Source organism: Cervus elaphus, chromosome 13, assembly GCF_910594005.1.
Source record: "Cervus elaphus chromosome 13, mCerEla1.1, whole genome shotgun sequence".
In the NCBI taxonomy this organism is placed as follows: Eukaryota; Metazoa; Chordata; class Mammalia; order Artiodactyla; family Cervidae; genus Cervus; species Cervus elaphus.
The window spans coordinates 26,517,083-26,542,235 of NC_057827.1; the positions used below are offsets into that span (position 1 = coordinate 26,517,083).

Below are 25,153 nucleotides of genomic sequence, written 5' to 3' on the forward strand. Positions count from 1 at the left end.
TCCTGGCAAACTCTGGGATGCAGACTCTTCCAACGCAGCCACTCCACCAGCTCAGCCACCAGAGCAGCCAGTCTTCTCTCCTCCGGCCACCGTTGGCCCACCTGCAGGAAATACAGCAAACTCCTCACGGGGCTTAGGGGTAGAGGGTAGGATTTCCAATACTGACCCTTCCCCTGCCAGTCCAACCACAGCTCTCTCCAGAAAAATTGCTCCACTAGTCTCCCTCCCAGACACCCTCTCTTCTTCACTCTGATCCCTTTTTATTTTTTCCCATTGGTGCAGGGTTCTGGACCATTTCATTTATAAGTCTGCACGTGGTGATTTGATCTTAGAATTTGACATCTATTGCTTTTTGAAATCTTAATCAAAATTTTATTTTAAAAAACATTGTTACTGCCAAGTATCTATATGGCAAAAATATTGGAAGCAAATAAAACATCAAAAGCAAAAAATTTGAAAAAATAAATTATGCAAAGATGCATGTACAAGAAGGTTCACCACAGCATTATCTCTATTGGCAGAAAGTGGAAGTTAATCTATTTCTACCAAAATAGAATCATTTAAATAAATCACAATAATGTCAACTGAGTATTGGCAAGTATTAAAATAATGCTGTAGATACCTATTTTTTATTTATTTATTTATTTATTTTGTTTTTTTTTTTTTTGGTAAAATAATGCTGTAGATACCTATTTTTTAAATGTGGGAAATGCCCACAATATATTTGTACAAAGAGTAGAAAGTAGAAAGACTATGCAAAATATTAGGGACAGGGGTGTACCTACGGCTGATTCTTGTTGATGTATGACAGAAAACCACAAAATTCTGTAAAGCAATTATCCTTCAATTAAAAAAATTAATTAAAAAAGAGTATGCAAAATATTATTATAGTATAAAACCACCTGATGCAAAAAACTGACTTATTGGAAAAGACCCTGATGCTGGGAAAGATTGAAGGCAGGAGGAGAAGGGGACAACAGAAGATGAGATGGTTGGACGGCATTACTGACTCGATGACAGACTCCGGGATTTGGTGATGGACAGGGAAGCCTGGTGTGCTGCAGTCCATGGGTTTGCAAAGAGGTGGACATGACTGAGTGACTGAACTGAATAAATATATATACACACACACAAAGTGAAAGCAAGGTTTATGTCTTCTGAGTTATATTACTTTTATCTTTTTATCTCTGATGTGTCCATTTTATAATAATTATATTTTCCATGTGCTATGTTTAAAAAGTCTTTATTTCCTGTTTTAAATAGTATATAGTGTTTGACTTAGAAAAAAGCAAATACTACAGAAGAATCAAACCATAAAGTGAATGTAAACCAGTCATACATCCTGGTAACAACAATTATTAGGTTTGATGTATACTTATCCATATTTTTTCTAAGACTATATACACTTATTCCCCTCACATGAAATAAAAATTATAGAAAGCCTGCTAATTTCATTTTGAAAAAGCAAATAATTAGAAAGACTAATAGAAATGATAAAATAATATAAAAAATACAGTTAAAAGACATTCTATAAAGAATACACAGGGGCTTCCCTGGTGGCTCAGTGGTCAAGAATTCACGTGCCAATACAGGAGACATAGGTTTGGTCCTTGATCCGGGAAGATCGCACTTGCCACAGAGCCACTAAACCCATGCACCAAAACTATTGAGTCTGTGCTCCAGAGCCTGAAAGCTGCAACTACTGAGCCCATGTGATGCAACTACTGGAGGCCGCATGCCCTAGAGCCAGTCCTCTGCCACAAGAGAAGCCACCACAGTGAAAAACCGGGTGCCGCAACTAGAGAGTAGCCCCTGCTCACGGCAACTAGAGAAAAAGCCCGCTCAGCAATTAAGACTCAGCACTGCCAACAAGTAAATTAATTATTTTTAAAAAGAATATACAAAAAGATATTAAAACAGACTAGTTCAGTTCAGTTCAGTCACTCAGTCATGTCCAACTCTTTGCGACCCCATAGACTGCAGCATACCATGGTTCCCTGTCCATCACCACTCCCAGAGCTTACTCAAACTCATGTCCATTGAATTGATGATACCATTCAATCATCTCATCCTCTGTTGTCCCCTTCTCCTGCCTTCAATCTTTCCCAGCATCAGGGGGAAATGAGTCAGCTCTTCGAATCAGGGGGCCAAAGTAATGTTCAAAACTCTCCAAATGACAACCAGAGCAGCTGTTAGGAATCCAAGACCCAGGGCCCCAACTTTCTTTGGTATTAAAGGGAAGGACTTTCAGATAGAGGCAATTTTACCTTCAAGCTACTTTCCTAGAGTCTCCTAGTTGCCTTGGGGCTAGATCATCTGCCTTGGGATTGTCTTCAGGCTGGCAGATGCCCTAACCATAGTTTCAGCCTGGCCCTGTTTTTCTTTGCTGGGGGGAGGGATCATTGTCGGAAATCTCATTCCAGGTTTTCCTAGCTCAAAAACTTCAACAATCCCTTCACTGGTTCCTGAATCAAACTTTCACAAACCTTGTTTAGATGAAGGGCTTCTTCCCTGCTCCCTGAGCTTCTTGTTCCTCCCTCTCTGTCCTCCAACTCCACTACCACCCTAGCAGCTCTCTCAGGATGGGAGCTGACATGTACTGTATTTCTGTCTACACTGTACATTTCCTAGGTAGAGACCAGTGCTGCCTTATTCCTTGTTGTATGAACAGGTTCAGCTCCAACCCACACTCCATCCCCACCTGAAAGTACATCACCCCATCTCCTTAAACAGGTCTTCAGTAGCCAGGTGGCCTGAAGTATCTGAATTGCCCGAGTGTCTGGGTATCTTAAGAAAAGTTTCTTTTCTGGATCTCAGTTTCCTTATCTCTAAAATGACAAGTTAGAACATGGATTGTATTTAAACATGTTGGTTGGGAGCCAGAAGGCTTTGAAAACGGAGGTATCTTTTTTCTTTTTTGGGGGCATGCCCTCTTCGCGCCCAGCCTCCCAAAACATTATACATTCCATAAAAGCTTGCTGAATTGATACCAACAAACTTGTGGCTTCTACCTAGTGCCTGGCACTTAACGCCCTCAACAAGTAACTACTAAGTTTAATGTTTTACCTCAACGTTCTTGAGCTCAGGAACGATGCATTCACTAGGGCCCTGATGATAGAAGACCCAGTCAACCGGGTTTCCGTTCTCAAGAGGCTCACAGTTTAGTGTAGGAGGCTAAGACAACAATTAGTTCGTTTAACAAATATTTTTTCATTGCCAATGTGTATATAGGTGGAAAAGGTGAGGCAAGAGTGGTAATCCCAGGATCCGGACGAGGTTGCGACATTGATTGATTACGAGCGGCGACCTCCTGACCATTTCATTGGTTGTCGCGAACCCTCCCATCTATCATCCAACCAATCGCGGAAGCGTTGTTGGAAGCCTCCCAGGCAGCAGACAGCCAATCAAAAGTGCCGAGGGTGGCGGTGGTGGGGGTGCTGACGCCGATTCCAGTTCAGCGAAAAATGACGCGGTCCGGACTGTCCAGCGGCTGCTGGTGCGAGACCAGGCTCCGGCGAGCCGAGCCCTGCGGGCGCTGACCGCCGGCGGCCATGGGGGACGAGCAGCCCGACAGCTTGGAGGGCTGGGTGCCGATCCGTGAGGACCTCTTCGCCGAGCCCGAGCGGCACCAGCTGCGCTTCCTGGTGGCCTGGAATGATGTGGAGGGCAAGTTCGCCGTGACTTGTCACGACCGCACGGCGCAGCGGCGGCGGCGGCGCAAAGGGAGCCAGCAGGGGCCCGAACTCGCGCCCGAGGCCGCCGCGCCCCCGCCCAGTTGGGCGGGCCTGCTCTCGGCCGCCGGGCTCCGCGGCGCGCATCGGCAACTGGCAGCGCTGTGGCCGCCGCTCGAGCGCTGCTTCCCGCGGTTGCCGCCGGAGCTAGACGCGGGCGGCGGCGGGGCCTGGGGCCTGGGGCTCGGGCTGTGGACGCTGGTGTGGCCGGCGCCCGCGGGCCCGAGCGAGGCGGCGCTGCAGGAGCTGTGCGGGCAGCTGGAACGCTACCTCGGCCAGGCGGCCGACGGCTGCGGCGGCGCGGCGGTGCGCGACGCGCTCTTCCCCGGCCAGGGCTGCGCGGCCGACTGCGAGAGCACGCGAGAATTCCGGGAGCGAGCCCTGCGCGCGCGGCGCGACGAGGCGAGCGCGCGGCTGCGCCAGGTACGCGCCCGCCGGGCCCACGCAGGTCGTTTCCGTGTTCCTTTGCCTGGGGAGGGACGAGCGCGAGAGCGGGGGCTTCCAGTTATCTGCGTGATGCGCGGAAGGGGCGCGCAGCCTCGCAGGTGCCTCACCTGTCCGGCAGCAGCGAGGGGACTTCCCGCGGAACCCGCACGGGGCCTGGCGAGAGGACTGAGAGTTTATTCGCGGTTCAGAGCCAGAGTAGGCTCTTAAACCTTTCCCCTGGAGATATTGGCGGAGCAGGCTGTTATGACCGGAAATGCCAGAGAATATTGAAAGAGGAACTAGAAACATCCCATGAGTGTAGGAAGTGATAACGAGGACTGAATGTAACCAAAGGCAGGTTCCGCGCATGAGGGGAAGACCCATAAGGGAGACAAGATGTGTTAGAGGATGAAGGGGCTTCTGGGACCCAGGCTTTTGAGGTAAGAAAGACTTGGTGAGGCGATTTCCTTGGTGGTCCAAGGAAAGGACTCCCCGTTTTGCACTGCGAGGGGGCACTGGCTTCCAAGACCCCGTGTGCGCAGTGGGGCCAACAAAACAAAACAGACTTGGTCCAGTGGAAAGCCGATAGAATATGAGCTGTATTCATCAGTTTGGAACAGCAGCAATAGGAAAGCAGTTTTAAGCTTGAAAGAGGTTGTTAGAGCGATTGAACGATTCATTTTTTGAGCGCTAAGTTTACAGAACTGAAGGGGATTTTAAAAAGGGTTTAAGAGGAAAACATGGCTCATATATCCACAACGAATTGACTGTCCTTAAGTCAAGACTGAGTTCTCTATGCTACACCCTGACATGCCGCTCGCTTGCCCCTTCTATTTGTTGTTTTAGTTGCTAAGTCGTGTCTGACCCCATTGACTATAGCCCACCAGGCTCCTCTGTCCGTGGCATTTCCCAGGCAAGAATACTGGAGTGGCTTGTTATTTCCTTCTTCCAGGGGGTCTTCCCCACCCAGGGATCGAACCCGCGTCTCCTGCATTGCAGACGGATTCTTTACCACCGCACCACCAGGAAAGCCCTTTCTCACTTTAGGTCGTTCTTAATCAGAATGATTTTTCTCTGCATTCATTTGAGGAAGGGGAGGTGTAAGAAAAATTTAGCCACATTCCAAAATCTTAATTATATTCTCTCAAGCTAAATTAGAATGAGCTTTTTATACACCCACTTCTCATAGGTTTATTCCACTTGATAATATGAAGAAACCACAGGGCAGTTTCAGGCTAGTTAACCTTTGATCTTCAGCTTTACCACTGAATCACTTTTATTTTTCAGACACCTGGTTTCTCAGAGAGACGTGGTTTTCCCCTAAACTAGCATATGTTACTATTGTAAAAGTATATACACTTTGTCCAAGTTTGAGTTCATTCAGAGGTATTATGGCACTAGTATAGTTCATACTGTTAAGTTAGCTGTTGACACTGGTATAGTTCACCTGTTTACCTGGAACATGTGGGTGGGTGAGGGCTTAAATACACTGCATCCATGGAAGTGCATGTAATAATTTTAGTACTCAGCTCATATTTAGAACAGGAAAGCAATTGATTCTAGAATTAGACCAATTACTAACATTGCTAGAATATAGAAAGTGAAACTGAATGTTTTGAAGTCTGAATAGTCTTAAGAAATAAGGCTGAAAAACATCAGTTGTCTTAAGTTTACTTTTTCACGTGTTTTCATTTTCTTGAGGGAAACTTTTGCTTTTTGGGGGCCGGGGGCGGGTAATCCTACTGTTATCACCTGGATAAAATGACTACTGAACATAGATCACTTTATCCTTAACTGGAGGGAAGGAAATAGAAGAATTTAAGGATGTACTGACCGAGGGGTGGGGGTGGGGAGTTTATATTATTACTTGATTTTATTTCTCTTCTCCTGGGCGGTAGTTTCTTACCAAATGAGTTTTTCTAGATTATAAGGGCTCAATTTATTTCTTGCCCTGCCTCAGAAGCATTCTTCAGAGGCTAGAGCCCCATTTGTGATGCTGTGAATGAGTCTACTCTGCTGGGGGAATTGGTGGGAATACTAACCTGGGGGAATTGAGAGAGTCAACATGCTGGAGGAGTACTTGGAATCATCTCTGTGTCCTTATGAGTTTGTTTGTTTTGATCGCATCACATGGCATGTAGGGTCTTAGTTCCCTGACCAGAGATTGAACCTGTGCTGCCTGCAGTGGAAATGCAGTCTTAACCACTGGACCACCAGGGAAGTCCCTTAGCAGTTTTAAAAAAGGAGTGCATTCTCAGAATACCTTTATGGTCAAAAAAGTGATGGAAAAATATCCTCTTTCAGGTCCTTTTCTCTGAGTCCTTAGTATATGTACTACATACTTAGGACATAAATTTTCGACTCTACTTCCTCCTCTATCTCCCATTTATTATTATAAAAGTGCCCAGATTACTGAACTGGGCAAAAGCACAGTGCTGAATGAATGATTACAGTAATAATATTTCTACTATGGATGTACCATGAGTTATTTAACCATTCTTACTGGGCATTTTGGTTGGACAATAGCATTTTCATGTTTAATCAGTATTTTAAATTGATGTGTTAATGTTTCGAACATTCAGGTTTCTTTAACTCTTGTTGGTTTGGTGTGATCTCATACTGTCCATACTTGAACTTTATTTACATTTTGCCTTCTAGTTGCTTCAAGGGCATGAAAAAGCCAACACCATGGTAGCATTAATGAATGTGTATCTAGAGGAAGATGAAGTGTACCAGGAATTAGTTACTGCGACAACCATGTTCTTCCAGTATTTACTGCAGCCATTCAGGGACATGCGAGAACTTGCAGCTTCATGTAAGCTTGCTATTTTGGTACGTTTTATGTTTTTACTTTATCAGATTTACCGTTTATGACATACTGTTTCTTTAGTTGCATTTATGATTCAATCTGTGTTTCCACTTTGGGTTCACCCTGTGTTTCAATAATATTGTAGATACATCGAATTTATTTTTTAAATTGATTTGAAGATGAAGACATTTAAAAAATGTATTTATTTATTTTTGGCTGTGCTGGGCCACGCACGGACTTTCTCTAGTTGAGGTGAGCAGGGGGCTACTCTCCAGTTGTGGCGTGTGGCCTTCCCTTGTGGCTTGTGGGCTCCAGAGCATGGGCTAAGTAGTTGTGATGCACAGGCTTAGTTGCCCCACAGCATGTGGGATCTTCTCAGACCAGGGATAAAACCAGTGTCCCTGGGATTGGCAGGTGAGCCACTGGACCACCAGGGAAGGTCTGCAAACAATATGTGTTATTATTAACAGAGAAACACAGCTTGACAGTATTCCCTTCTAGAAAAAGTTATTCGAGTAGTACAAAGTAAAGTAGGGTATTTTTTCCTTTATGCTCCAGAGTATCCCTTTGTCTTCCAGAGGATGCTGCACTTAGAGCCTTACTTATACTCAGTAAGGAATTGATGAATGAATGAAATTTAATTGACTAAGTAGTAGTAATAAAAGTAGTTTAAATAATCCACATGACCAGTTTCCTTTCGATTTTCTAATGATTCTACATGACTCTTCTTGATTACTGATACAACTTTCCCTTCTTTCTGTAGAAGTCCTTGGATGAGGATGATCTGGGTCCTAAAAGGATAGTTGCCCTGCAGAAGGAAGCCCAAGAATGGACCAGACAGGCTGAAGAAGCTATAGTCTCTATTCAAGATATTACAGTGAATTACTTTGAAAAAACGGTAGAAGCATTAGAAGGTAATAATTTTAAAATGCTATACTAAGATACATGTAATTTTCATTGTACTCAGAAAACACTTGAGTGCCTCTTAAGCACCGGATTCTGTATTTTCTAGGTACTGGGGATTCACTATAAGGATAAGCATAGACACTGTAAAGTCAGATGAGGGAAGAGAAATCTTAATTATATATTCATTCAGACATATGGAAAATGGCAGTGGCGGCAAGAAGCCATATGATGAAGAGAAACATGGGGCGCTGAGAGCCTAGGAGAGAAAAATGAGTCTCATAGTGCCTCTCAGAAGTGGTATTTGCCCTCCTAGCTGAAGGGTAAATGGAAGTGGAGAACAGAAAATTGATGGGAGGCTGTTCCAGGCAGGAGTAGCATTTACGAAGGCCCTCTGGTATGAGGGAGCTTGACAAGTATGAGGAAGCCATGGGCTGGAGCACAGCAGAGACACACCTCATCTCATTGCTCATTTCATGGCGCTATACCTTACCCCACTTCACAGATAGTATGATTTTTACAGATTGAAGGTTTGTGACAGCCCCACATTGAGCAAGTCTATTATAAAATAGCAAGTGCTGAGACCTCCCTGGTGCTCCAATGGTTAAGATTCTGTGCTGCCAATGCAGGGGGGTGTGCAGGTTCGATTCCTGGTTGGGGAACTAAGATCTCACATGCCATGTGGTGCAGTCAAAAGATAAAAATAAATAAATTTTAAGAATAGCAAGTACTGTTTTTCCAACAGCATTTGCCCCACTTTGTGTCTCTGTCAGTCACATTTTGGTAATTTTCCCAATATTTCAAACTTTTACATTTTGTTATGGTGATCTATGATGAATGATATTTGATGTTACTATGCCAAAAAGGTTACAACTCAAAGCTCAGATTATGGATAGCACTTTTTAGTAATAAAGTATTTTTAAATTAAGGTATGTACATTTATTTAAAGACATAAAGCTCCTGCACACTTAATAGACCATAGTACATAACTTTTGTATGCAGTGGAAAACAAGAAAATCTGACTTGCTTTATTGTGGTATTCACTTTACTGTGTTGGTTTGGAACTGAACCTGAACTACCTCTGTGGTCTGCCTGTACAGAGAATGTGGTGTGAGAGAATGCTGGCAAGACAGGCAGGGACGAGACCATATGGTCCTGTAGGCTGGGTGAAGTCCTTTTTGGTTTTTTTTTTGGCCACATCACATGGCATGTGGGCTCTTAGTTCCCTGACCAGGGATTGAATGGGCGCCCCCTGAGGTGGAAGTGCAGAGTCTTAACCACTTGACTGGTAGGGAAGTCCCTGGGTGAGGTACTTTTGTCTAATCTTCAGTCATTGTTGATAGTAGCCACAAATAGCAACAACTTATTATCTATCAGTTTGTGGAATTATAGTACGTTCATAAAGTGGAATACCATATAGCTATTAAGTATGATTCTCTATAACAATTTTTATGAATAGCAAGAATTCTGTGATACAGTAAGTGAAATAAACAAGATATAAAGCAGAATGATATCCTGGGTGGGGGGAGGGGGGTTGGTGGTTTGTTTTCGTCAAACTGTATCTTCCTATTTGTCTAGTTAGACACAGAAACAGTCTAGAAATACTTGCACCAAGATGTAAGAAGCAATTACTGTAAGTGAGATTCATGATTTTCTTTTTTTAAATGAAGTTATCTAAAATTTTATACTAAATAACCATGTATTATTTTTGTGACAATAAAAAGTCACTAAAATACAAGTTTTCTTTTAAAAGGGATGTTTTGCAGGTAACACGGGAGGCAATAAATAGAATTTGTTCAGGATGAATTTTTCCTTTTTAAAAAAGTTTCTTTTTTATTATGAGTTGTACTTGTTTTATTTTATTAATTACAATCCAACAGGAATGAAGAAACAGATGGCTCAGGATGAGAAGAGATTTGGCCAGGCTGCCTGGGCCACAGCAACTCCCAGGTTGGAAAAACTCAAGCTGATGTTAGCCCGGGAGACTCTACAACTCATGAGAGCCAAAGAGCTGTGTTTAAATCACAGAAGAGCTGAAATTCGGGACAAGGTGAAACAAACATAACTGAAGCTTTGTTTTACAAATATACTTTTATTTTATGTAGCATCCTTGCTCACTTGTTCCAACACCATCTTTTTTATCTTAAAAAATTTTTTTTTATTTAAAAATTTTTTTGTTTCACCATTTTATTTATTTATTGGGTTGTACTGGGTCTTAGTTGTGGCTCACGGGATCACTGATCTTCCTTGCGGCATGTAGGATCTTTATTTGCAGCATGGGAACTCTTAGCTGTGGCATGTGGGATCTAGTTCCCTGAGCAGGGATCAAATGCAGGCTCTCTGCATTGGAAGCAGAGCGTCTTTGCCACTGGACCACAAGGGAAGTCCCCAGTACCATCTTCTGTTGTTGTTGCTCAGTCACTAAGTCATTCCAACTCTTTGCAACCCCATGGACTGCAGCACACCAGGCTTCCCTATCCTTCATCATCTCCTGGAGTTTGCTTAAACTCATGTCCATTGAAGTTGGTGATGCCAACCAACCGTCTCATCCTCTGTCACCCACTCCTCTTCCTGCCCTCATCTTTCCCAGCATCAGGGTCTTTTCAGAATTTAGAGACTGGGAGTTTGGCCGTGAAGTTTCAGTTAAAATGTTTTTTAAATATTATACTGTTGCAGTCACTTGATGATCACATTGACCTCAGAACCAAAGTAGCTAATATACTTGAAAATCAGTCAAGCCATGTTTTCAGCACAATTTTAGAATAATCAAAGAGGTGCTTTGTCTTAGGAGCATAGTCAATTTCATTTCCTATAACATTATGACTTTAAGGCAGAAACATCTGTGAATACTTCATTGCCATTTATTTTCTCAAAACCTAAATATTTTCATATGTTTCAGAGATGAGGTAAAGTATTTGTGATTAACGCTGAAGAAGGCATTTTTATCCCATTAAGTGAAATGGGAAAGTGTCTCTTCTCTCTTTGCTTTTTTCATATTTGATATTGAGCGGAGAGGGAATGGCAACCCACTCCAGTATTCTTGTCTGGAGAATCCCAGGGACAAGGAGCCTCACAGGCTACAGTCCATGGGATCCCAAATTGTTGAACACAGTTGAGCAACTAACACTTTCATGGAATAGAAAATAACTCAGATGCTTGTAAAGTTTGCTTTTAATGTCCTAATTATTTTAACTTGCTCTTATCTTTTTCATGAAAACAAGATGGAAGATCTTCCAGAACAAGAAAAAAAAATAAACATTGTAGATGACTTAGAATTACAATATTATGAAGTTCAATTAGAATTATACGAGGTTAAATTTGAGATATTAAAATATGAAGAAATACTGCTTGTTACACAGTTGGACTCCATTAAAAGACTTATAAAAGGTAAAATTTATATTTCAGTGTATATCTTGGTATGTTTAAATTACACATTCAAGGAAATATCAATTATTTCTTGTATATTTTATATTGAAATTTTCTAATAAAGTTTCCCTTCAGTATTTTTGTTACTGAAATAATATGTTCATTGGTAAACACACAGCAAAACAAAGGGAAAATATTATTACTCCAGTTCCATTATCTAGAGATACTTTGTAGACTCTGTAGTTTTGTAGCTTTTTTGTATGCTAATGTTTAGAAATATCTATCAATTTCTTAAACCAAAACTGTATATTCTGTTCAGTAACCTCTTTTTCATTTAATATATAATAGTCATCTTTCCGTTTCAAAAAGTTATAAAACCATCAAAAATTTTAATGGCTGCATAGTATTCCATTAAATAGATATACTAGGATATCCTGCTTTTCACTGTTGTGAACAATGTAGTGAAGAACCTTCATTTACATATGTCTTTGTGTATAGGACAGATTATTTCCTTGGAATAAATTTCTAAAGACGGAATCAGGTCAAGGACAATGTACGTTTTACATTTTGACACCTAATTGTTAAAACAACACTATAACAATCATTTGATATACATTTTTCCATACCACTATTATTTTCTAATTTCTAAATTTCATTCTAGTTAATGATGCTCCTATCAGCTGATGATGAAAATGTTTCCCTGTACTTATTCATTTAAATTCTTTGCCTATGTGATGGGAAAGAAAATGGCATCTTTTAATTTTCATTTATTTCATTTACAAGTGATGCTGAACACAATTTAAATTCTTTGCCTATGTGATGGGAAAGAAAATGGCATCTTTTAATTTTCATTTATTTCATTTACAAGTGATGCTGAACACAATTTTGTATGTTTACTGGTCATTTGTTTTTATTTACTGCCTATTCATGGTCTTTGCCCATTATTCTTTGGAATGTTCCCTTTTTGTATTAGAGATGTTATTACCTGTCATATGTTGCAAATCATTGCTTTGTCATTTGCTTTTTCGGAATATTTAATCTTTATGATGTCACCTCTCTCAGTCTTTCTGCTTTGGTGTTGTAATTCCTTTATCCCAAAATTACACCGGTATTTACTTATGTTTTTAGTATTTTTATGATTTTGCTTTTAAAAACATTTGGCTCTTTAATCCAGATGAAGTTTATTTTGATGTGGGGTAGCAATCTACTTTCCCCTCCAAATTCCTAGCAGTCCCACTCACTGGTTTTAAAAACATTTCCCCTGTTGCTTTGACTTGTCACCTGTCCCATATCCAGGATTATCATACTTGTTTTGATCTATTTATGAACTGTTATTTTCTTTCACTGATTTGTGAATGGCTCCTCATAGCTGGTACCATGCTGTTCCTATTATTATGTAAAGCAAGTCCTTCCCTCATTAATCTACTTTTCCAAAAATTTTCTTACTCCTTCTCACTCCTTTATTCTTCCAGATGAACTTTAGAATCATTTTGACAAGCTCAAAACAAAAAACCCAAAAAACTCGGAATTTTTATTGGAATTGCAGTTAACGTTAGAGATTAATTTGGGAAGAATTATCGTCTTTTCAATTTTGAATCTTCCCATCCAAGAACATGGTATGTCTCTCCATTTACTCAAGTCTGTTTTTTTCCCTAAAGTTCCTCCAAGTTTAGTTATTTTCTTCATATAGATCCTGAACATTTAATTGAATCCTAGGTATTCAAAAAACTTTAGCTTCACGTTATAAGCACTTTACATATTTAGGAAGAAGCTCTATTAGAAAAAGGTTCATCTGGATGGATGCATGCCAAACTATTCATATTTTCCTCTGGAAATAAAAGGACAAAGAGTTGGTGAGGAAAGAGGAAAATTTTCCTTTCTATTTTTATGTACTTCTTTAGGACTTGAGTTTGTTACAATCAGCATGTATTTTTAAAAAATCAATATGTAATTAAGATTAAATATCACTAAGGCACCTTAATGACATACTGCTGGTAGAACATATGTTGCCTTTCTCGAGGAGGGGGATTTGACGACAGTGATCAGGAGCCTTAAATATTCATCTGCTAAGGAAGTAATAAAAAATGTATACAAAGATTTATATTCAAAGATGTTCATCACAGTGGAAATGATAATAATGGAACATTGGGACATTCTAAGAACAGAGAGTGCTTAAATTCGAGAATACTGTGTTGCCATTAAAATTGTATTTCTATCACATGGAAAAGTTTCTCTAAGAATTATCTTTATTGATACATGTAACTATGTAAGTTGCATGTGTGTGTGTGTGTGTGTGTGTGTGTACACAGACACATATATAAACCTGTTAATGGTAAGAACCTTTAACTATCCTTACATTAAAAAAAGTATTCATGGGCTTCTCTGGTGGCTCAGTGGTAAAAAATCCACCTGCCAATGCAGGAGACACGGGTTCGATCCCTGATCTGAGAAGATGCCATGGGGCAACTAAATCTGTGCACCACAACTGCTGAGCCCGAGTGCCCTAGAACCTGTGCTCTGCAACAAGAGAAACCGCTGCAATGAGAGAAGCCCATGCACTGCAACTAGAGAGTAGCCCCCACTCTCTGCAACTAGAAAAAGCCTGCGCAGCGATGAATACCCAGTGCAGCCAAAAGAAAAAAAAGTGTGCATTATTTTTAATAAAACATGTTTTTAAAAATCATTAATATGCTTCTAGATAAACAGGATGAAGTGATCTACTACGACCCATGTGAAAGTCCAGAGGAACTTACGGTCATGGATGGAGTAATGGGGCTCCAGGAGGGGAAGCAGCTGGAGGTGGGGGTGCTCAGCCGGCAGTGCCAGCAGCTGGAGTCAAAGCGGGGCAGCATCTGTGCCAGGAGAGCCCGCCTCAGGAACAGAAAGGTGGGTGCCGGGCGGCCGCCTTGTCTCACGGCCTCAGGGGATTTCTTCTTTTACAAAAGATAGGTTCAAAAATAAGGCTTTTATAAATGATTCATTTTATGTGTGTTTATGTAGATATCAGTGGCTACAATTAAAATACACTACAGTTTTTTTTTTTTTCTTAAAAAGATTCTTTTTTCCTTTTGGATTTAACCATCTTTGGATTTTAATTAAGTCTTTCAACAACTGTTGATTGACTGTCTATGACATACATAGGCATTTTTATTTATTTTTTAACACACAGCTTATTTTATTTATTCATTTTTATAGATACGCAGACATAGAAAATGGATGTGCAGACACAGAGGGAGGGAAGGGGAAGATGAGTTGGGAGATTGGGATTGACAATATACACTATAGCTCAGTTGGTAAAGAATCTGCCTGCAATGCAGGAGACTCCAGTTCAATTCCTGAATGGGGAAGATCTGCTGGAGAAGGGATAGGCTGCCCACTCCAGTATTCTTTTATTTTTTTCATCATGAAAGAAACTTCAAATAATAGATTTCTTTCTATTCTTTTTTTAAAAATTAATTAATTAATTTTACTTTACAACATTGTATTGGTTTTGCCATACGTTGACTTGAATCCGCCATGGGTGTACATGTGTTCCCCATCCTGAACCCCCCTCCCACCTCCCTCCCCACCCCATCCCTCTGGCTCATCCCAGTGCACCAGCCCGGAGCATCCTGTATCATGCATCGAACCTGGACTGGCGATCTGTTTCACATATGATAATTTTCATGTTTCAATGCCATTCTCCCATATCATCCTGCCCTCACCCTCTCCCACAGAGTCCAAAAAACTGTTCAATACATCTGTGTCTCTCTTGCTGTCTCGCCTACAGGGTTATCGTTACCATCTTTCTAAATTCCATATGTATGCATTAGTATACTGTATTGGTGTTTTTCTTTCTGTCTTATTTCACTCTGTATAATAGGCTCCAGTTTCATCCATGTCACTAGAACTGATTCAAATGTATTCTTTTTAATGGCTGAGTAATATTCCATTGTGTATGTGTACCACAGCTTTCTTATCCATTCATCTGCTGATGGACATCTAGGTTGTTTCCATGTCCTGGCAATTATAAACAGTGCTGCAATGAACATTGGGGTACACATGTCTCTTTCAATTTTGGTTTCCTCATTGTGTATGCTCAGCAGCGGGATTGCTGGGTCATATGGCAGTTCTATTTCCAGTTTTTTAAGGAATCTCCATGCTGTTCTCCATAGTGGCTGTACTAGTTTGCATTCCCACCAACAGTGTAAGAAGGTTCCCTTTTCTCCACACCCTCTCCAGCATTTATTGCTTGTAGACTTTTGGATAGCAGCCATTCTGACTGGCATGTAATGGTACCTCACTGTTATTTTGATTTGCATTTCTCTGATAATGAGTGATGTTGAGCATCTTTTCATGTGTTGGTTAGCCATCTCTATGTCTTCTTTGGAGAAATGTCTCTTTAGTTCTTTGGCCCACTTTTTGAATGGGTCTTTTATTTTTCTGGAATTGAGCTGCAGGAGTTGCTTGTATATTTTTGAGATTAATTCTTTGTTGCTTCATTTGCTATTACTTTCTCCTATTCTGAAGGCTGTCTTTTCACCTTGCTTATAGTTTCCTTTGTTGTGCAGAAGCTTTTAATTAGGTCCCATTTGTTTATTTTTGCTTTTATTTCCAATATTCTGGGAGGTGCGTCATAGAGGATCCTGCTGTGGTTTACATTGGAGAGTGTTTTGCCTATGTTTTCCTCTAGGAGTTTTATAGTTTCTGGTCTTACATTTAGGTTTTTAATCCATTTTGAGTTTATTTTTGTGTATGGTGTTAGAAAGTGTTCTAGTTTCATTCTTTTACAAGTGGTTGACCAGTTTTCCCAGCACCACTTGTTAAAGAGATTGTCTTTTCTCCATTGTATATTCTTGCATAGGCATTTTTAAAAATCACAATAGGTAGAAACTTCTAAGAAGCTATAATAAATGATAAAATTAGTTTTATTTTAAATTGATTATAAAATGTCAGTCAGACAATATTTGGCTTATTTCAGTCCTTATAATTGGTGAGTGATTTTTTTCTTAATTTTTAAAAACTGTGATTACATAAAAAGGTAACATACTAAGAGAGGGTAAGCATACTTGAGATATAGTTTTATTTATTTATTTATTTTGAGCTATAGTTTTTTTTTTAAAGTTATTTACCTATTTTTTGGTTGCACTGAGTCTTCACTGCTGAGCGGGGTTTCCCTAGTTGTGGGGAATGGGGGCTTCTCACTGTGGTGGCTTCTCTTGTTGTGGATCATAGACTCTAGAGCACAGGCACAGTAGCTATGGTGTTCGGCTTAGTGGCCCTGTGGCATGTGGGATCTTCCCGGACCAGGGATTGAACTTGTGTCCCTTGTGTTGGCAAGCAGAATCTTAACCACTGGACCACCAGGGAATTCCTATATGATATAGTTTTTAATATAATTTTTCAGATATTGTAGTTTGGATGTGTTATATAGGTATGTTTGGAAAGTAGACTGGATGTGTTGTATAGGTATGCTTGGAAATATTTAGAACATTAGGGGGAAATGTGTTTATAACAATTGCACTGAAACAGATCCTTAGGACTCTTCCCACTTAAGGATGTGGGGCTGGCTGTATATCTCATTTCTACTTGGTTGGAGGACTTGCTTTTTCATCTCTCAAAGCACATGCATGCATCCCAGCCATGACCTTCTGACCAGAAACAAGGGATTTCTGTAAGCAGCCAATCGGCCCATGTCACATGACTGAGGAGGAGGCAGACGTACTGAATCACACCGTAACTCCTATTAATAAATGCCTTATACTGCAGCCCAAATGCAGTGCTTTTTTCTTTTAACCTTTTATGCTACCCCATGGTAATAGTAAAAGCCATTCAGTTTTCAATTTATAACCAGGTTAAAAAAACAGATCAGTGAAATTACATTATTCCCCTAGGATCAATGCAAAGAAAATCATCGACTCAGATTACAACAGGCTGAAGAAAGAATAAAATATTTTCATCAGCATCACAGTGTTCAGAGGGTGAGTGGTCGAAGAAAAATGTTTTATGTTTGCATTATGTGACCCATGGGCTTCAGCTTGTGCAGAGTGGAGCCCCACTGCCTGGTCAGCTGGATCCTGAGGGCATGGTGCATTGTGGCCCTGAAGCTGGGGTGGAGACGGGGGTACAGACATGGCAGTGGGTGGGGAGGTGGCAAGAATGTCAGGTTACAGTCTCTCAAGACTTTTGGGAAGCTTACAGATATGTGTTTGCCTAAATATAGAAAAGAGACAAGAAAAAAGAGGAGGAGCAAAAGAAAAGAGAATGGATAAACCAAGAACGCCAAAAAACCCTCCAACGATTAAGAGCATTTAAAGAGGTGAGTTCTATAAATCCTCGCTTCTCCTATGTTTTCTGGAAAAATAATGAAGATCACCCGCCCTAGGAGAAAAATACAAAGTATTAGGGACAGATGATTTGGGACCTAAAATGTTCGCCAAATGCCATGATTTATAGTCTATAAATAAAAAACAAAAGTATTAGAAATATCAAGATGTTTTTGACCTTGCCACTCACCCTGCTGTTAACTGGCAGGGAAAACCAAAAATAGTTAAATGGCCCTCAGCTCTAGCTGGCTTTTTCCTCATTTATAATAAAGAAGGCTTATAAAATTTGGCCGAGGAAATGTTGTGACGTAAGTATAGTTAAGTGACCTGTTAAAAGTGAACAGGTTTAAGAGAGAGAGAGAACAAACATGGATACCAAGGGGGTGTGGGAAGAACTGGGAGATTGGGACTGATATACATACACTATTGATACTATATATAAAATAGAAAACTCGTGAGAAAGTACCGTATAGCACAATGAACTCTTCTGAGTGCTCTGTGGGGACCAAAATGGGAAGGAAATCCAAAAAGCGGGGATGTATGTATACGTAAAGCCGATTCACTTTGCAGTGTAGCAGAAACTAACACAGCATTGTAAAGCAACTATACTCCAATAAAATTTTTTCTTCAAAAGTGAATACATTTTTTAAAAAGTAAATAGATATATATAATAATGTTACTTAAAGTAACATTAAACTTGTTGACTATAAAGCGTAAACCTGTTTTTGTCGTATATCCTCATAATGACCCCAAAGAGAAAACAACCCACTCCCAGACAGAACTCTGGGATGAGGTACTGAAGATGCATGGTGCAATACTGACAAGAAAAACAGGGGCCACCAGAGTGAATACACCATATTTTACAGCTCCATCTTGTCTTCTTTTTTTCTGACTGCACTGTGTCTTTGCTGTGGTGAGTCGACTTCTCTAGTTGCCATGTGTGGGCTTAGTTGCCCCAGGCATGTGGGATCTTAGTTCCTAGACCAGGGATCAAATCCACATTCCCTGCATTGGAAGGTGGATTCTTAACCACAGGACCACCAGGGAAGTCCCTGATATACTTTCTACTCTGATCCCTGCTGTATAGCAGGCACTGTGCTAGGCATTTACATTCGTTCTCATTATCTTTTTTTTTTTAAAGCAGCTTTATTCATGTAGGTTGCACATTATACAGTTCTTCCATTTAAAGGTTTACTATATTCACAGAGTTGTGCAACCATCACTACAATCAGCCTGGAACATCTTTACTGTTCCCCAAAGAAATCTCATATCCAATAGCCATCATTCCCTGCTACCTCCCTGGGTCTGGGCAACTATTAATCTGCTTTCTGTCTCTATGGATTTGCCTACGGTAGACATTTCATATAAGTGGTCCTTTATGGTGAGTGGTCTCTCAGCATAATGTTTTCAAAGCTCATCCATATTCCAGAGGGTACTGATTAGCACAGCAGAGTCACTGTGCAGGAGGGGATTCAAGGGATCCAAGTCCAGCTCCACGACCCTGAACTAGTGTCAGAGCCCTGATTTTCACATTTACGTGGTATGAAGGTGAAAGAATCCATCAACAAACTGGAACGAGTTGACCTTAAATTGGTAAAAGTTGCAGTTTTTTTGGTCCATGGAGGTGTACACCCCTCAAGATTAGTTCTTTGTAACGTGAGATTTTTCTTTAGCAAACTATACCTGGGAAACTACAACTTCTTTAATTAATGTTTTTAAATTATAAAATTTACTCTAAGTCTAAACATTAGAGAAACGTCTGTAATACCTGTTTTAACTGTCACTTGGAGGTCCACACTGCTGGTATTTTTCATAGATCTGTTTTTTACATGGTTATACATTGCACACCATATTATCTGCATTTTTTTTTAAAGATGTTACACAGACTTTGTACTATTTATGATTTTTCATGGCTGCCTGATACTTTAAACTCACCATAATTTTTTCAACTAACTTTCTTTTGTTTGTAATTGTCTTCTGATCTATCAGACTAAAAATATGATGAGTGTTTTCACCTGTATGTATCCTTCCATATCTTTATTACAGAGAAAAGTATTATATGAAAGTATATAAACCCTTGTTCCTCAATATATAGATTTAGTAGTAAGGGTGCCTATGCAAAGTGAGAAGCAGCTGCTTTGTGAATTAGAATGATCCACACAAAGAAACTCTTTGGGTTTCCTTTATAGAAAACTTTAGCATTTTGATGGTTTGTGATTGTAGCCAGTTTGTCAGAGTGGTTTTTCATTTTCAGAGATGTCCAGGCCAGCCTGTTCTAAAGAGCTCTCGCTCACAACCTGTGACTTCAGACCTGCGGAATGGACTACCCAAGCAGACACCCCTGCCGACTTCTCAGATGACAGCCGTGCTCCATCCATCCTCTAGGAAAACCAGAAGTGCTCCCTTGTCTGAAGTCAGTACTGTGAAAACCCCTGAGCGTGAAGACTGTGCTGCAGATAGCCCCATCCCGACTTTTGTTCCAGCTGGTGACCAAACACATTCCACGTCAAGTGAAGAACTGTCACTGCCGCCGTCACCACCCCCTCCGCCTCCCCCGCCACCTCCTCCCCCTCCACCACCGCTGCCCCTCCCTGCTCAGCCCTTTTCTTCTCAACCTGCACATCATCGGAATTTACGCTTCAAGACTTCAGTGAAAGATGATCAGCCACTTCCACTAGTGTGTGAATCACCCACTGAGAGCCCACGTGGTCCCACAGACAGTTTTAGTGGCCCAGGTAATCTTCCCAACTGTCCCCACTCACCAGGGGTGGTTAAGTGGTTAGAGGGTTCCAGCTTTAGCAGTCATCATCTTCAAATCAAAATCTTTTTCATAACGCTCTAAAATCTTAAAATATTCTAGTATGTGTTACCTTGTCACTCTTTTATTGCAAAATTAGAGCCTAAATCTGAGCCTGAATCGAAGAAAGATCTCTATACAATTAATGGTCATATGACTTGGGATCTCTGAGGCTGTTCAAGAATCAACCTATCTCAGGTTCTCTCTCTTTTTTTTAATTTATTTGGCTGAGCCAGGACTGAGTTGCAGTATGTGGCATCTTTTTAGTTGCAGCATACAAACTCTTAGTTGTACCATGTGGGATCTAGTTCCCTGACCAGGGTTTGAACCTGGGCCCCCTGCATTGGGAGCTCAGAGTCATAGCCACTGGACCACTAGAGAAGTCCCTATCTCAGGTTCTTAAGACATCAGTGTTTGATTTCTGCCATATGTTTCAGTGTCGCTTTGAATTAAGCTCAGTGTTGCATCTCTGAGTCCTTTATGGAATTAAATTGTTACATCTTAAGCAGAATACTGGTTTGGAATTATCTTGGAGGCATTTTAGACTACGGAGGGCTGTTCTTGTAGTCTGAGTGGTGGTCAGAGAAACCTTACTGTGGGAAATCTTTCTAAAATGAAGTGGTCAAATACAAGGGGACTATGATAGATGATGGGAATTATATAACAGTTCTAACTGGTTCTGGTTAATGTGTATTCTGGTCATTCTGAATTTAAGGCTTCACTGTACCTAGAACTACGTACAAATGAAAATGTCCACACTACTAAGTGGAGACCAGATGGCCCATTTCCATGGGCTTTGCTGCAACACTGTGGTAAATGAAAGTGAGAGCTCATGGGCCTGGACAAGAACTAGGATGTGGCAGGTCTTTGTGGGGGAGCCTTCTTCCGGACCTGGGAGTCCATGGTGGCTCAGTGGTAAAGAATCCGTCTGCAGTGCGGGAGACCCGGGTTCAATCCTTGGGTCAGGAAGATCCCCTGGAGGAGGAAATGGCAGCCCACTCCAGTATTCTTGCCTGGGAAGTCCTATGGACTGCGGGCTGTAGTCCATAGAGTTGCAGAGTCAGATATGACTTACCTGCTGAGCATGTGTGCACACATTGTTTCCTGACCTGACTCGTAACACACACACTGCCTCACTGCACTGAAAGAATAAGAAAGTGTGAGTTAACACCATAAAGTGCCCTCGATAGTGCAAGTCCATCTTATTACTCCTAGAAGGGAAGTGGAATAACAAGTTATAGGTTAAGATCCAAGGTGTTTTGTTAGCCATTGCATAGCTTTTCAGTTGTGAACTAGAAATGACTATTCACCTTGAAGTCTCACACGGAAGATTCCTAAATTAGTGGCCATAGTCACACCCTTCCAGCAGGTGGTAAAAGATTTTACCCACCACAGGGGGGGCTCAAGGTGCCAAGAGTGAAAAATAGCTTCTCCGCACCAAGGCTTTGAAACTCTGATCTAATTTGTGTTTTGACAGCATTTCACACCCTCCAAAGTAGAGAGCACATTAAGTTACCTCAGGATAATGTAGGTGGAATTAAAACACGCTATGTACAGAGACGTGCCAGAGCCACCCGCTCTGGGTTCACTGATTCAAGTTTTCCTTTAAGCCCCATTGTGTGTGGAAACCTGCTCACTTCAGTGTCACAGAACAAGTAATCACTGACTAATATCCAAGACTGAAGTTGGAGAATTACGGCAGGGTACAGTCAAGAGATTTTTAAGTGGGAAAGGAAATGGAGGAGATAGAATGTCAGAGCTATCGATGTACACTGGGTTGGACTAAAACACCCCAGCTGTTCATAACTATATTCAGAGTTGCCTGAAAAGGTGATAACACCTGTGTCTTCAGAAACAGCCATGCTAACCAGGAGGTATGGTGACTTTCAGCTATGCCTGGGAGTTGCTATGGATTTGAAGAAGTAGTGGAAAATCAATGGTTAAGGTAAAATATTAGCGATGAGACTATCCTGGATTTAAACAGGGAGCCGATACTAGCAGATAGCTGATATCCTAGCAGATGCTCAGAGCATTTGTCTAATGGGATGATGACCATCTGTTTATTTATTTATTTATTTTTTTCTTTTCTTTTCTTTTTTTTTTTATTAGTTGGAGGCTAATTACTTCACAACATTTCAGTGGGTTTTGTCATACATTGATATGAATCAGCCATAGATTTACACGTATTCCCCATCCCGATCCCCCCTCCCACCTCCCTCTCCACCCGATTCCTCTGGGTCTTCCTGGTGCACCAGGCCCGAGCACTTGTCTCATGCATCCCACCTGGGCTGGTGATCTGTTTCACCATAGATAGTATAGATGCTGTTCTTTTGAAACATCCCACCCTCACCTTCTCCCACAGAGTTGACCATCTGTTTAAATCATGGCTTAACTGATGGATGACTTGACACCTTTAACAAGTACAAAATCATCTTGGCACTTTGGGGAGAAAGAGTATGATTCCTTGCTCTGTTTACTCAATTTCAGGGTCGATGGACGAGGTGCTGGCCTCCCTAAGGCACGGCAGGACCCCTCCCCAGAAGGTGCAGGCGCCTGCTTTGCCCCCTCCCCGAGCCTCAGTCAACGAGCACATTCTGGCTGCCATAAGGCAGGGGGTCAAACTGAAGAAGGTCCACCCTGCCCCTGGCCCGAGCCCCAGCAGTAAACCCACCAGCGACTTGGAGAAGAGCATCAAGGCAGCGCTGCAGAGAATCAAGAGGGTGTCTGCTGACTCGGAGGAAGAGGAGGAGGAAGGCGATGAGCAGGGCCCCCATGAGTGGGATCATTAGGCTCCTCTCCAAGGGCCCAAGGCCTGTCCTGATACAGCATGTGATGGGGTACTGGTAGACAGGCTGCACACCCCAGAAGATCAGCTAGGGCATGGTGTGTGATGCTGCAGCTTTATTTATTGCTGTGGCTCTTCAAGTCAGGGAAGGAAGGAGACACATAGTGCCTCTGGCACATCTGAGAACCCACAGTGAGTACTGGTGGCATAAGAAACGATAATCACTGTTCACCACAGATAACCTAGAATCATTCCCTTATTCTGAAAAAAGTTTACGCTGCTACTGTAGAAAAGCACTGCTGACCAAGCATGTGCAGTGGTTTGCTGGGGTTGAAAGGTTTGAATGTGGACATTATTTTAACAATAATCAGAGTAAATTGCTTATAAGCAAGACTTATTTTAAATATTTTAAATGTATTTCATGTATCAAGCACAATATAAACTCATAATAAAGAACTATTTATAATGCCTCCGTGTCACTCATGAAGAAATGAAACCGAATATCTTAACACAGCCGTTCCTGCCTTGGCTGGGTTTAGCTGAAATCTTATTAAAAACATTGAATGTTTTTTTAAGCAAATACTAAGGCTGGGGCAGAGTGTCATTCTCCTCAGGCACTCAAGCTGGAATCTTTTCTCCTTCTTGCTTTGTGTTAAAATTAGGAAAGGAGTGGGACTTCCCTGATGGTCTAGTGGCTAAGACTCACTGCTCCCAATGCAGGTGACCCGGGATTCTATCCCTGGTCAGGGAACTAGATCCCACATGCCACAACTAAGAGTTTGCATGCTGTAACTAAAGATCCTGCATGCTGCAACTAAGACCCAATGAAGCCAAATAAAAATAGGAAAGGGGAAAGAGACCAATACAAGGCAGTCCACTCATTTCTCAACTTGTCCAGAGCATCTTCACTAACCTCATCGCGTCACTCTCGCCATGGCAACCCTGGGTTTCCATAGAACAAGATGAACTGACCCTCGGTTTCACAGAGAAGTTCTTACAGACCCAAACCGTTCCTACTTACAGCTTCTTCACTGACTGACGGGCCTCAGGTGGCACCGCTGGGAGAGGCTTGGGTGTTTCTTCAGCAGCTGCAGCCTGGACCTCCGTGCGCAGCCACTGACAGGGGCACTACCTTCCCTGACCTTGAGTGATGCAGACCCAGATCCAGCTCCCGGGCATGAAGCTGCCTCACTCCTCTCCCTGGGCCCAGGCCCTGGTCCCCTGACACGGCACAGGTTCCCTTTCCTTCCTGTAGGTTCCCAGCAGGGTTTAGGAGTGTGTGTTGCATGGGGCCACACTCCTGTATAGCATCTTGCTGGATACTCGCTGGGCCTCTGTTGAAAACCTCAGAAGCTGGCCCAGTGGCTGTGTCCCTGGCCTCCTTCACCACCAGCGACAGGCCAACCTCAGCACAAAACTCTTCTCTAGAAAGAATTTGGTATTTTTAAAAATGGCCAAATCAGAGCTCTGTTGGACTTTGCTAGTGCTTATTTTGCAATTCAGTATTTTTAATTATTGTAATTTCAGTATTTTGAGACACGAGTGAGCTTATTCAGACTTGGATAATTCTCAGAATTTGCTTTCTAAGGGCTGCCAAAAATGAGAAGCTTTAAAAAAAATCCTTCTCAGAGAGTTCTCCAAAGAAAATTCCTCACTCAACCATCTTTAGTGCATCAAAACTTCTCTGGAACCTTCTCTCCTTCATTTCTCTCCCTTTTCCCCGCTTCTTCCAGCCAATCTGGGAATTAAGTCCAGACTCTGGCCTCAACCCTGAATACTCATTGAAAGGACTGATGCTGAAGCTGAAGCTCCAGTACTTTGGCCACCTGAGGCAAAGAGCCGACTCACTGGCAAAGACCCTGATGCTGGGAAAGATTGAGGGCAGGAAGAGAAGGGGGTGGCAGAGGATGAGATGGCTGGATGGCATCACCAATTCAATGGACATGAACTTGGGCAAACTCCAGGAGATGGTGAGGGACAGGGAGGCCTGGCATGCCACAGTCCATGGGGTTGCAAAGTCAAGACACGACT

At 41.7% G+C, this 25,153-nt stretch overlaps 1 protein-coding gene and 1 long non-coding RNA gene across 2 annotated transcripts; one reads left to right on the top strand and one right to left on the bottom strand.

The window, feature by feature from the left end:
• Window positions 1–18: 18 nt before the first annotated feature.
• Window positions 19–4,392, bottom strand: LOC122706331. The gene is made up of 3 exons (XR_006344377.1): window positions 4,286–4,392; window positions 3,067–3,108; window positions 19–101 (listed from the first exon to the last, which is right to left on the bottom strand). It is a non-coding gene; the product is annotated as an uncharacterized LOC122706331 (long non-coding RNA).
• Window positions 3,417–23,590, top strand: WHAMM (WASP homolog associated with actin, golgi membranes and microtubules). Its single transcript, XM_043921476.1, has 10 exons — window positions 3,417–4,154; window positions 6,816–6,989; window positions 7,730–7,880; window positions 9,750–9,919; window positions 11,091–11,256; window positions 13,934–14,121; window positions 17,109–17,195; window positions 17,438–17,533; window positions 19,795–20,275; window positions 22,825–23,590. Exons 1-10 carry the CDS (start codon window positions 3,552–3,554, stop codon window positions 23,124–23,126), a joined length of 2,418 nt encoding a protein of 805 aa, XP_043777411.1. The 5' UTR covers window positions 3,417–3,551; the 3' UTR covers window positions 23,127–23,590.
• Window positions 23,591–25,153: the final 1,563 nt, after the last annotated feature.